At 40.3% G+C, this 13,111-nt stretch overlaps 1 protein-coding gene across 1 annotated transcript; it reads left to right on the forward strand.

The window, feature by feature from the left end:
• Nucleotides 1–11,370: 11,370 nt before the first annotated feature.
• LOC114292726 (GDSL esterase/lipase At5g14450-like) lies at nt 11,371–12,947 on the forward strand. The gene is made up of 5 exons (XM_028236747.2): nt 11,371–11,620; nt 11,740–11,952; nt 12,046–12,215; nt 12,334–12,607; nt 12,703–12,947. The coding sequence occupies exons 1-5, from the start codon at nt 11,371–11,373 to the stop codon at nt 12,945–12,947; spliced, it is 1,152 nt and encodes a 383-aa protein (XP_028092548.2).
• The last annotated feature ends 164 nt before the right edge of the window (nt 12,948–13,111 follow it).

Below are 13,111 nucleotides of genomic sequence, written 5' to 3' on the forward strand. Positions count from 1 at the left end.
TATGAAAAAACCAGTAGAACTCCATGTGTGTATGAACTGTTATGTAGAAAACCACTTTTAGATCCAAAATCACATAGCAACCGAACTAGGATCCTGTTTGCCCCAAATAGATAGATCTTTGTAGTCAATAACCGAACTCGCTTTTAGCCGAAATAAGATCACCAAGTTTTGAATATAGCAAACTGGGAACCTCGGTGGTCAACCGAACTAAGCTTTTGGGGCCAAGTCGGCTCTCTTGGTTCCTAAACCGAACTCAGAAAGCCACCCCCAGAGGCTTAACCGAAGTAACTCTATTCACATTGCAGCCGATTTAGGCCTTGGGGCTAAACCAGCTCTCTTAGTCTTTTAGACCGAACTCAGAAAGCTGCCCCTAGACGTTAAACCGGTCTACCGAGCAAACTGCTCAAACCGAGCTGCCAAACCTTTTGATGAACCGAGATAGAACCAGTTAATTTGAGGCCGAAGTAGGGCTCTTATATCTTGCTTTTAAATTGTAGCGCGGTCCATTGATCAGTGCTTTAACCCCCTCTGTTTTTTACTTTGCAGACTTAGGTTACCCAGGCACTCCTGCGTGCGCTCAACCGAGCTACTGAGCACGATTTTGGCACCGAAATAACTTATAAGTAAATTATACATCAGATGGGTAAGTATAGGTATCTAGTTGAGACCCCGGGCGGCCTAGCCGAATTCAGGAAAGATTACCAAATACCTGACGATGTCCAGCTGGTTTTGGCCGAAAAAGACATCACACCCTGGGATAATGAAGGCTTCGTCCCCTTTACTCTTCAATCCATAATAGAAACCGGACTACGGTTTCCTGTCCAACCATTGATCTGTGAGTTCCTTAGGCAGACTAGGTTATGCCCCACCCAACTGTCCACCAATACATACCGTATTATTATGGGAATAGCCGCCCTAAACCACCAAACCGGTTTAAACCTTGGCCTTGCCGAAATATTCCATCAATATTCCATCGGCTCGAAAGACGCTGGGTGGGTCTATTACCTTAGGATCCGCTGCCGCCGAGAGAAGATAATTAAGCATACACCGGACAAAGACCTTAATGATGATGACTTCTTTTGGGTCTCTGGGAATTTTGAGGATTTTCAAGCCCAAATTCCTGGCCGACCTATAAATTGGAAAAAGGGAGAGCCTGGTAATTTAACTTCGGTCCTCTTCCTTGTATTTTATTTCGGTTTTTGTTAGTCTATTAACCGAACTAACACTTCTCTTTTTTGCAGATTTCGCCCATCTTCATTCCTTATATAGTTATCCAAACCTTGCAATTTTGCGAGCCGCTCTACGGATTAAAGAAAGAAGTTGGGCAAAGCTTCTGAATTTTGAGCCGACCTACCGGTACAGCGGTCGCCGAAAAGCAAGAGTGACTGACTTCCTTCTTGAAGAAGCACCTGAACCGGACCCAACTTTGCCCGAGATAAGACTTGTTCCACTAACCGCAGAAGAAGAGATGGCGAAGAGGAGCAGAGTTAGGGCCCTTCTCACCGAAACAACTAGGCCCGAAGTAACGCCTCCCAGTCAATCGCAGCCTGCTGTTGTGGCCCTTCCTTCTCAACAGCCATCCTCTTCCCGCCGAACCAAACGTGCCCGAAGTACCGAAACCGATCAAGTTTTGGTTGATGAAGAACCTGCTATTCAGCCGAGCTTACCACCAAGCCCCCAACCGGAGTCTCCCGACCGAACCATCGGCAGCTGGGCACCAAAACTCACTTTCAACGACCGAGACATTCTAGATACAGACTCGGTTGTTGCTGAGAAAGACCACCTGTTGGCCATTAACCTGGCCAAGAGCGTGTGTCTGCCCAAAGATATGGAGCATCACCAAAAACAGTTAACCACCGAGCTGAAGTCCATCCGGTCTGCTACTAAATCCATGATTCTGGTTAGTAACTTCGGTCGCTTTTCTGTTTATTTTTCTTGTTCTTTTCAACTTTTTCTTCGGCTTAAAGGGAAGTTGTTGCTTTGTCAGGCCATTCAGAAAAACCAAATCACCCACAGGAAAGTACTAGAGCTGAGGAAAGTGACTAGGCAAGCAGCGGCAGAAGCAGAGGCGAAGTCGACCGAACTGGAAAAGGCCAGAAAGGAACTGGCCAAACTCCGAGGCGAGGTCGGCCGACTGACCGGAATGGTTAGTTCGGCCGAAGCTGAAAAACAAAAGACTGCTATTGCTCTGAAGGACAAGTACTTGCGTGAGCTGGTGAAGCTCGAAAGAAAGAAAGATGCCGAAATAAAGGAGAAGGTGAAGGAGGCTGACAAACAAGGCTTCAAGAGGGCAGAGGATGCTTATGCCCAACAATGCGATGCTGCCAAGGAGTTGTTCTTTAAGTGCGGCTGGAGGGGAGCCGTTGAGAAGCTCGGTCATGATCCTCAGACCGAGGTTTTCAACCCTCCAGCCTACTTTATACCGAACTCCCTGATGGAATATGCCAAAGCCATGCAACAGCAGTTCCTTGAGGGCTCAGACGATGAGGACTCTGATGAAGACTCTGCCCCTGAGGATACTTCGGTTGTGAATGCAGATCAGGTAGTTCAGTCAGAGCCCATGGTGGAAGATCTAACTATTGATCAACCAAGTGAAACCGTGGCTCCGGCCGAAACCATTCTTCCTTCTGACAACGTCCTCGCGCCCGAAACCGGTCTTCGGGTTGACGCCGATGCTGCCTTCGACGCCGAGATCGAAGATCTTTTTTCTTGACTTTGTACTTTTTTCTTTCTTTGTAACCGAACTATGGCCCTTTGTATTGACTTTTGTTTTGAATGAAAATTTTACGCAACTCTTACTCCGATTTTGATTTGTATGTCTGCACTTTGTAATGTCTTCTATTACTCCAACTGTTATTTCGGTTTTAGCTTTTTACACTATGCTTACCAGCCAACCACTCCTTAGCCGATATACTTACTTCGGCTGAGGAGTAACAAGAGTTGGTTTATTCCAGCAAACCACTCTTCAGCCTTGCACTTACTTCGGCTGAAGAGTAACAAAAGTTGGTTTATTCCGGCCAACCACTCTTCAGCCTTGCACTTACTTCGGCTGAAGAGTAACACGAGTTGGTTTATTCTAGCCAACCACTCTTCAGCCTTGCACTTACTTCGGTCGAAGAGTAACAAGAGTTAGTTTATTCCAGCCAACCACTCTTCAGCCTTGCACTTACTTCGGCTGAAGAGTAACAAGTGTTGGTTTATTCCAGCCAACCACTCTTCAGCCATGCACTTACTTCGGCTGAAGAGTAACAAGTGTTGGTTTATTCCAGCAAACCACTCTTCAGCCTTGCACTTACTTCGACTGAAGAGTAACAAAAGTTGGTTTATTCCGGCCAACCACTCTTCAGCCCTACACTTACTTCGGCTGAAGAGTAACAAGAGTTGGTTTATTCCGGCCAACCACTCTTCAGCCTTGCACTTACTTCGGCTGAAGAGTAACACGAGTTGGTTTATTCCAGCCAACCACTCTTCAGCCTTGCACTTACTTCGGCCGAAGAGTAACAAGAGTTGGTTTATTCCAGCCAACCACTCTTCAGCCTTGCACTTACTTCGGCTGAAGAGTAACAAGTGTTGGTTTATTCCAGCCAACCACTCTTCAACCATGCACTTACTTCGGCTGAAGAGTAACAAGTGTTGGTTTATTCCAGCCAACCACTCGTCAGCCATGCACTTACTTCGGCTGAAGAGTAACAAGTGTTGGTTTATTCCAGCCAACCACTCTTCAGCCATGCACTTACTTCGGCTGAAGAGTAACAACAGTTGGTTTATTCCAGCCAACCACTCTTCAGCCATGCACTTACTTCGGCCGAAGAGTAATAAGTGTTGGTTTATTCCAGCCAACCTCTAAGTTAGTTTTTTCCAGCTAACTTAGAATAATGTTTGGTTATTCCGACCAAACGTCCTGCAGCCTGGATCCTTATCCTGGGCTTAGGAGGGGTGTTGGTTTATTCCAGCCAACCTCTAAGTTAGTTTTTCCAGCTAACTTAGAATAATGTTTGGTTATTCCGACCAAACGTCCTGCAGCCTGGATCCTTATCCTGGGCTTAGGAAGGGTGTTGGTTTATTCCAGCCAACCTCTAAGTTAGTTTTTCCAGCTAACTTAGAATAATGTTTGGTTATTCCGACCAAACGTCCTGCAGCCTGGATCCTTATCCTGGGCTTAGGAAGGGTGTTGGTTTATTCCAGCCAACCTCTAAGTTAGTTTTTCCAGCTAACTTAGAATAATGTTTGGTTATTCCGACCAAACGTCCTGCAGCCTGGATCCTTATCCTGGGCTTAGGAAGGGTGTTGGTTTATTCCAGCCAACCTCTAAGTTAGTTTTTCCAGCTAACTTGGAATAATGTGCTTACAATGTACCTAGACTTTACTAAAGCTAACTTGTACAGAGAACAACTCATGCTGAAAAGAATCGCTTGTTTTATTGAGAAAAGAAAAAATTACACATGCTAGAAAGAGAAAAACTAAAAGTAAAATAACTTGAGGTTGGCCGTGTCCCATGGCCTAGGGATTGCTTTGCCGTCCTTGTCTTGGTGGTATGCCCCTTTGTCTGTTAACCAAACCACTTTGTAAGGACCTTCCCAGTTTGGCCTTAACTTGCTATCTCCTGGTCCTCCACTGCTTTCCGATCCGCCGCTTTGCCGACATCTGTGAATAGCTCATTACTCTCCGGTTCTTCCACCGAATGAACATATCCTTTGGCAGCGCGGCTGCCATTCGCCATGACGAAGCATTGCTTTGACATGATCTGATCTCCATAGACTTCTTCAATTATGCCGGTGTTGTTGGGGAACCGCATTACTTGGTGGTAGGATGACGCCACTGATTGCATGGCATGCAGCCATGTTCTGCCCAAGATGATGTTGTAAGTGGAGGGGACCTTCAATACCCAGAACTCCACTTGTTTTGTCACGGTTCCTGCTCTGACTGGAAGAATGATTTTGCCGACGGGCCATTCTGGCATGGAGTTGAACCCAATTAGGGGAGATACGGCAGGTGCCAAGTCTTTGTCTTGCAGCTTCAATTGCTTGAATGTCTCGTAGTACATGATTTCACATGAACTACCCTGGTCAATCAGAATCCGCTTGACGTCAAAATCCTTGACTCGGAGAGTGACGACCAGGGCATCATTGTGGGGGCAGTAAATTCGTTCCAAGTCTTTGTCAGAAAAAGTCATGACGTTTGTTGCCTCCGTCTTCCCCTTCTTGATGGCTGGTTGGGCACTTAGTACTTCTCTAAAGTGTTCTGCCTTTTTGATCGATCCCTTGAGCTCGCATACACGCTCAGGTTCGAAGACTCCATGTATGACATTGATGACGCCTTGAGGCGGGGCGTCTATTGGCATTCCATTGGGGTGGTTATTATGGTCCTGGGGGGCTGGCTGCGTCCCTCCTTCAATGTACTTATCCAAGTGTCCTGCTGCCACCAATTCCTCCAAGTGCTGTCTCAGTGGCGTGCAATTCTCAGTTCGGTGCCCCTTTTCTTGGTGGAAGGTGCACCGTGATCTGTCGTCGTAGTCTTTCTGGGCTTCCCCTAGCTTGGCTGGCCACTTCACAAATGGCTCGTCCTTTATTTCGCTCAGAATCTGATATATTGGTTTTTTGAACACTGTTGTTATGGCAGTGCGGATTCTCAACCATCTTTTGTCTGGGTCTTCTCCGTTATCTCGTTTGCCACACCCGTTTTTGTTCTGCCGATCTACTGTATTGACCTTTGCTGAGGTCTTCTTTTCTGGTACTACGGTCGCACTAGATTTTGCTTTTGCACGTGTGCCATCCTCTTCTACCCTGATGTGCTGATGCACTCTCTCCATCACGGCCTCCATGGTGAGGGGTGGCGTCGTGGTAATTGAATCCCTTAGTCGGTTCCCTACTGGTAGGCCTCTTTTATATTGCACAATGGCTAGATTGGTGGGGCAGTCTCCAATCTGGTTAAATGTCTCCCAGTAGCGACTGCTGTAAGATCTGAGGGTCTCTTTTTCACCCATGTCGATGGAGAGTAATTGGTCTATCTCCACCGGTGTTTTAGTGTTTGTTCGAAACCTTGTTACGAACGCTTCTGCCAATTGTGCCCAGGAGGTTATGCTGCCCTCTGGGAGTTTTTCGAACCAAGTCAAGCCTAGGTCGCCCAGACTTGACGGGAAGAGTATGCACATTAGGGCCTCGTTTCGCCTGTACACAGCCATGACTTGGCGAAAGTGGCTCAGGTGTGAATACGGGTCCGTCTTCCCTTCATATGTATTGAATTTCGGCTGAAGGAAGCCTGATGGTAGGGGAGCGTTTTCGATTGCTGGGACAAACGGCGAAGTCTGTAGTCTCGCCAATGCCTTGTCCGTTGGTTCGTAGGCCGGTCGCGGTATTGGCATTCCAACCTCGACGCTTCCATGCGTCCGAGGAGCCAACCGTTGTAAGGCCGAAACTCGGTGTGGATCCCTTGCCCTGGCATCCTCCTTGCATCGTGCTTTTTCTTCTAGCACGGTTCGTAAGTCGGATGACCTGGGTAGCTCTGTCTGTCTGGATCTGGTTTGGTGTGAATGTGAAGGCCAATACGTGCTTCCTTCAGTGTAAGATCTTTCGGATCTCGTCCTCTCAGACCTGGAGTGACGAGTCCTAGAAGATAAGGAGTGAGTGTCGCCTGTCCTGAGGCTTCTGCTCTCTCCTTGGGAGGGTGTAGTATTCCTACTACGATTCTCTGAGTGGCGAGGGGGCGTCTTGTGCTTGCGCCCCTCTCCTGTCGCCACATCTTTAGTCTTCATCTGGCGTTTCAAAGCCTCCATGTCCACCGCCATCTTTCGAATTAGTTCATCTTGTTCCTTCACGCGATCTTCCAGGGCTTGAGGATCAATCCTCCTCCTTTGCCTGTCAGGACTCTGAGAATGTCGAGGGCTGCTATTCCGCCTTCCCCTGCCACTCCTCCTGGAGTTGTGTTGTTGGGGCTCCAGATCTGCCATAGGAGGGACAGAGGGTAATCCTTCACGCCTTGCGCCTCCTTCTGGAGTTAGTCCGTCGACGGCGGACTGCGGCAAGTCTTCAATGTGTGCCATTGAATGAGAAAAGGAGAAGCTTAGTCAAGAGGTTTTTGTTCGTGTCTGTTCTTCCCACAGACGGCGCCAATTGTACGGGGAGGAAATAATTCTCCTCGTATAATCCTGTTGACCAAGTCCACGCTCCTCCGTACGACGTCGCTTTATCACCTGAAAACACAAACGTGAGCTAGCCGGCGGGTGTGTGCCGGAAACCTCTCCGATGCCTAAGTCAGTAAGCTTGACAAATAGACAAAGTTTTATGTTCTCAAAAAGAATTGTGTTCAATTACCTCCTCCAAGGTGATGCTTGTGGGCTTTTATAAGTTTTCTGTGGCACAATCCTAGTAGGACTTGTACTTCTCCATGCAGAGTCCTCCTAGGATTTATTCTCCTAAGGATAATGCTTATCCTTTTACACCCCCCCCCCACTGCTTAAACCAAGTGGGATGGTTTTCTCCATGGCCGAATTACCATGTGACCGAAATAACACTGGCTATGCTGAGCCATAGATTTAGGCCGACCTATCCTTAGTTCGGTTTTGCTCGCTACACCATATCTCGATTCTCCTCTGCTCAACCCATGGTGTGTTTGGACCGAAACAACGACTCTCGACCGGTATAACTCCAAGACCGGTACACCTCTAAAGCCGATGTAGACTTCAAGACCGGTCTAACTCCAAGCTGTTCCAGGACCGAAGTACATTTACAACCTTTCAACCGAAGTAACTCTATCTTTTATTGAGCTGAAGTAACTTTTACCTCTCCTGGCCGGAGTAATTATACCTTCCTGAGCCGGAGTAACTACACTTCTCCTGGGCCGGAGTAACGTTGCGGCCTTCCCACCCAGTCCTTCGCACTTTGGGCCACAAAGCCCATCACATAGCTCGGCCCAATTTTTACCAAAAATTACCCTCTCATATGGTACTCATGGTTTTGTACCATTACAGAATTGGTTAGGGTACACCGAGGGGCATCCTAATTGGTAAGGGAGTATGCTCCTCTCTTTACTGATCAGGATTCGAATCTCCTGTTATTCATGTGGAAGTCCGACGGTTTAGGTGGATCGGCTAGCTTCCTCCAGTTTGGCTTGTAAGGGTGGATCCTAAGGGTCCTGTCTTGGGAGTATCCTGAGTATCCAAAAAAAAAAAAAAAAAAAAAGAATTAGTTAGTTAGGGTAGGAGAGGAATCCTATATAGAATTTGTATGCAGAAATATATTAGGAAAAACTATTTTGTGATCCAGATTCGTTCTTAATATAAATCCTATCATACATAAGTTCAATGTAGGAAAATTGAGCCAAAACTTTTTCATTCCATCCTTAATTGGTGAAAATGATAGTGCAATTTATTTTGTTTCATAAACTCCATAACGACGAGGCATATAATTGAGTAAGAATAAAGTAAAATATATATATATATATATATATATTTTTTTTTTCCTTAGATAATATTACCAAAATAACATGTAACTTTAAACTAGAGTGACATTACTCTAATTTTGACGGTAATAAATTTTTATTTATTTTTTTAAAGAATTTTATAATCAACTTGGATCTTCTTTGATATATCTTGATGAAAGATACTACTTTTATTAAAAACTGACATCTAAATCAAAAGTTATTATATTATTTTAAAGATTAATATTTTAGTAATAATAATATGTGTTAAACTTTTCAAAGAAAATATTTTGTAAATGCATTAAAATTTTATTACGAGGGGGGTTTTGACCAAATTCCTTTTGAATGTAACCCATATGTTAGATTCATAGGAATTTAAAAACGAAACAAATAAAAATAAAAATTGGTTTCAAAATCATACATGTCACCCATTATTTTTTATGACAAATTTGATGAAATTATGTCTACAGTCATTGTGGATGATCTACACAAAGAGCCAACAAAATAAATTATTTACATTATTAAAATGAGACATGTGATGACGTTCATGAGCTCAAATGAATGTTTTAAATATAAATCTTAGTAAATTAAATAATTTAGTCTCTACATTTTTAGATAATTTCAATTTGGTCATTCGATTGAAGTTAAAAGTTAAAATTAACAATTTTGATATAATTATCAATCTTTAGAGGTGTACATGTAAAAAAAAAAAAAATAATAATAAAAATTAATGAAAATTTAAGTGGAATAATAATCAAATTGAAACTAAACTCAAAAGAGGAAGTATCATTTTGCTCCCTAAATTATTACGCGAAAATCAATTTGGCACTCAAATTTCGTCTTATTTTAATTTGATCCTAAACTTTTGAAATTTTATCAATTTACATGTCGTCGTCTGATTCCATCTACAATCAAACAGAATGAGCTGACATGGTACCAAATTTCATTTGGAATTTTATTTTACCTCTCAAACTATACCTTAAAAATCAATTAGCCCCTCAAATATAAAATTAAATTAAATTTAAATATTTAATAAATAATGTTTTTCGCAATAATGAAAAAATTAAATTTTAAATAATATACTTTGCAAAAAATATATATAAAAATATAAAAATCCTCATTTAGAATTGTCTCTTTAAGTCTCAAATTATCTCGAGTCGATCTTGGAGAAATTAATTGAGCCAAAAATTTCTTGACTACTCTATATATGTGCATGCGTGTGCAATTATAATTAGTTTATTCTCAAAATTAATTTCAATAGAATTGATCGACTAATAGTAATTTCAAAATTGAGTGGGTAAAAATTTATGATACTTATTCTGAGAGTAACATCTTCTTTGAAATTTGAAAATTTATATTGATCGATTAAAATAAATATGTTGAGATTTGCTTATAAAATCGAGATTACCTACTCGGTCGTATCATCAATTGAATGAGAATTTAACGAAAAGTTAGCAATTACTGTCTAAAGAATACTTAACAAGACTAATACTCAATTTTTTTATTTAAAATTTAATTTTTGCATTTTTTAGATAAAAATTTATTAATTAAATATTTAAATTTATTTTTTTAATATTTGGGGGGGGCTAATTAATTTTTAAGTTATAGTTTGAAGGGTAAAATGAAGTTCTTAATAAAATTTGGTATCACGTCAGCATATTACGTTTGATTGTAGACGGAATTAGATGGCGGATGTAAATTAATCAAATTTTAAAAAGTTTAGGTGTCAAATTAAACTAAGACCTCGTTTGGGAACCCTCCTTTTTAGTCAAAAAGTAAAAAAGTTACTAAATTAGCCAAAAAGCCAACAACTCATACCAAAAAGTTAAAGATTCTCTTTTCTCTCTACTTTTTGCACATCTTTTCGTAAAAAATCAAAAAGTCATCCCAAACATATTAGTTTTTTTAGCTCATATTTTAGCCAAATAACCAAAAAGTTGCTAAATTAACATGTTCCCAAACGAAGCCTAAGATGAAGTCTGGATGCCAAATTGATTTTCGTGTAATATTTTGGGAGGCAAAATGATTTTTTCTCAAACTTGAAATGTAAAGATCAAATTGTTCATATTAAAACAATAAGAACCAAAATAAAATTTGAGTCAAACTATAAAAGTGAAACGTGTAAATTAACTAATTAAACGTTGATGTTGATCAAAAAAATAATTAATTAAAAATTGAATCCCTTCTAAAGTTCAAATGATTTTCTTAGTGTAGTAGCGTTACATGTAAAAAGTTATAATAAACACTTAATGTGTTTATATAATTTATTTATTTTTTCTTTTGAGATTTTGGGCATAATTTGATTAAAAGGATGTTATTAGAAAATGCAGAATAATGAGTTTATCCAACTAAAAAAATTTAAATCCAACTGTATGATGAATTTTTTACTTCATACAGTAATGAATTGAGAAATTGAGATCCTCTATGGTTAAATTATTTTTCTTATTTAAATTAAATTTAATAGGGATTTTATTGGTTAAGAATAAATCATGAAAACCAATTGAATACAAATGCATGCAATGGAAATTTACCTTTGTAATCATAAAGAAGTGTAGTATAGGGTAACATTTCCTCAAGCAAAATCATGTACTCCCACTCCTAGTCAAAAAATTAAAATAAAAAATCATGTAAGATAATAAATCAGAATCATTTTTTTTTTTTTTTTTCAAGAGAAGTATTGAAGGATAAAATTTCATAGATTAGCCGGCAATGGAGTTTTTAGAAAATAAAAAGTTCACTTAATTTTTTTTTAATTTGGCATCTTTGATTTTGAAAAGTTATTAATAGCGTCAAATACTCGCTTAAAATAGATGGTGAAAAACAAGAATTGGTTGTCTGACAATACAAAATTCCCAAGAATTGTTTATTTTCCATTCATACAGGTTAGAATGTCTTTATTTAAGCCTCAATCTACCTATTCAACATACCATTAACAATTTTCTTGTATAAGGAAAAATGGAGTTTGTCAATAGATTGGTGTTTGGGATATCAATAACAATAGTTTTGAGTGTTAATGTTGCAGCTATGGATGTCACCAGTTTTCAACCATGCAATTTTTCGACGATTTACAATTTTGGCGACTCAAATTCTGATACAGGCACTCTGTCAGCTGCTTTTTATCCCATTCCACCACCCAACGGTCAGACTTTCTTCAAAATGCCCGTTGGAAGAGTTTCTGATGGGCGTCTCATCATTGACTTCATAGGTACAAACATAAATATGTATACCCATGAACTTTCTTTTGCTTTCCAATATTGATGAATATCTATGAGGATTAGTCATTTATTGGATAGAAAATGCTAATCTTGTAAATTATTTATCCAGCTGAGCACTTGAAACTGCCTCATTTAAGTGCATACATGGATTCAGTTGAAGCTGATTTCAAACATGGTGCCAACTTTGCATCAATAGGGGCAACCTTTGTCAATTGGATGGAGACCTTTTGGCAACATGGTGTGAGCCCATTTAGTGTCAATACTCAGATCAACAATCATTTTGATCAGTTCAAAAACCGAACTATTGACCTCTACAACCAAGGTGATCAATTCAATTACTATCTATGTTCCATTGTCTGAGTTGAATTTTGATTAATGAACATAAGATAAAGTATTTTTTTTAAAAAAAATTCAGGCAAGGTCGATATAAGCACACTCCCAAATCCTAAGGACTACTCAAATGCTCTTTACGTGATTAATATCGGGCATACTGATCTTTCTGTTGGTTTCCGGAAGCTAAGCACCGAGCAATTTCAAAATACAACATTATCAACTATGGCTCAAAACGTCACTGATTATGTCCAAGTAATTAGTTCAAATTATAACAGAGATCGACAAAACTGCAAATTATATATATACATGAAATTTTCTTCTCTCGTCTCATTGTTTGAATTGACATAACATGTGAACATGCATATGGCAGGCTTTGTATAGAATGGGAGCGAGGACATTTTGGATACAAAATGCACGCCCTATTGGTTGCTTCCCAAATAGCACGTTGTCTATTAAGAATTCAAAGTTGGGTTTTCTAGATCAGAATGGTTGTATCAAGAGTCAGAATGACATTGCTATGGAGTTAAACAAGCAGATTAAGGACAAAGTGATCAAACTAAGGACACAACTCGCAGATGCCGTGCTAACTTATGTGGATGTTTATACCGCTGAGTATGATTTGATCAGCAATGCTAAGAGCCAAGGTATATATAATCATCTTAAAGAAATGAATGAACAAACTATTAAATTAGTTATGAATTCTCATCAAAGACCAATTATAATTTATCTTTCTTGACAGGGTTCACTGATCCAATGAAGATATGTTGTGGGATTTACGAGAATGGTGTTTATGTCCAATGTGGGAAAAAGGAAAACATAAATGGCAAGGAAGTGTATGCCGGTTCTTGTGAGAATCCTTCAACCTATATTAGTTGGGATGGCATACACCACACCGAAGCTGCAAATTATTGGATTGCTAATCGCATAATCAATGGTTCATTGTCAGATCCACCAATTCCAATCACCCGCGCATGTCACAAGTAATAAAATTACTCTAATGTAATCTGAGAGATCATAAGTTTGTTTTCATTTTGTTGTTTGTTTCAAAACTCTCACTATCTGTATTGCAAAACTTTTGGACTTCAAAATGAAGATTTAGATAATGTGAGCCATGAGTTCAATGTTCAAGAACAGGAATGAACCCACCA

Source organism: Camellia sinensis, chromosome 4, assembly GCF_055761805.1.
Source record: "Camellia sinensis isolate YWXY chromosome 4, ASM5576180v1, whole genome shotgun sequence".
Classification (NCBI taxonomy): domain Eukaryota; kingdom Viridiplantae; phylum Streptophyta; class Magnoliopsida; order Ericales; family Theaceae; genus Camellia; species Camellia sinensis.

Bases quoted from the DNA above. Each gene is read 5' to 3' on its own strand.
- LOC114292726 (XM_028236747.2), top strand. From the start codon at position 11,371: ATGGAGTTTGTCAATAGATTGGTGTTTGGGATATCAATAACAATAGTT. The intron at 12,216-12,333 runs GTAATTAGTTCA...TGCATATGGCAG, and splicing joins ACGTCACTGATTATGTCCAA to GCTTTGTATAGAATGGGAGC. The intron at 12,608-12,702 runs GTATATATAATC...CTTTCTTGACAG, and splicing joins CAGCAATGCTAAGAGCCAAG to GGTTCACTGATCCAATGAAG.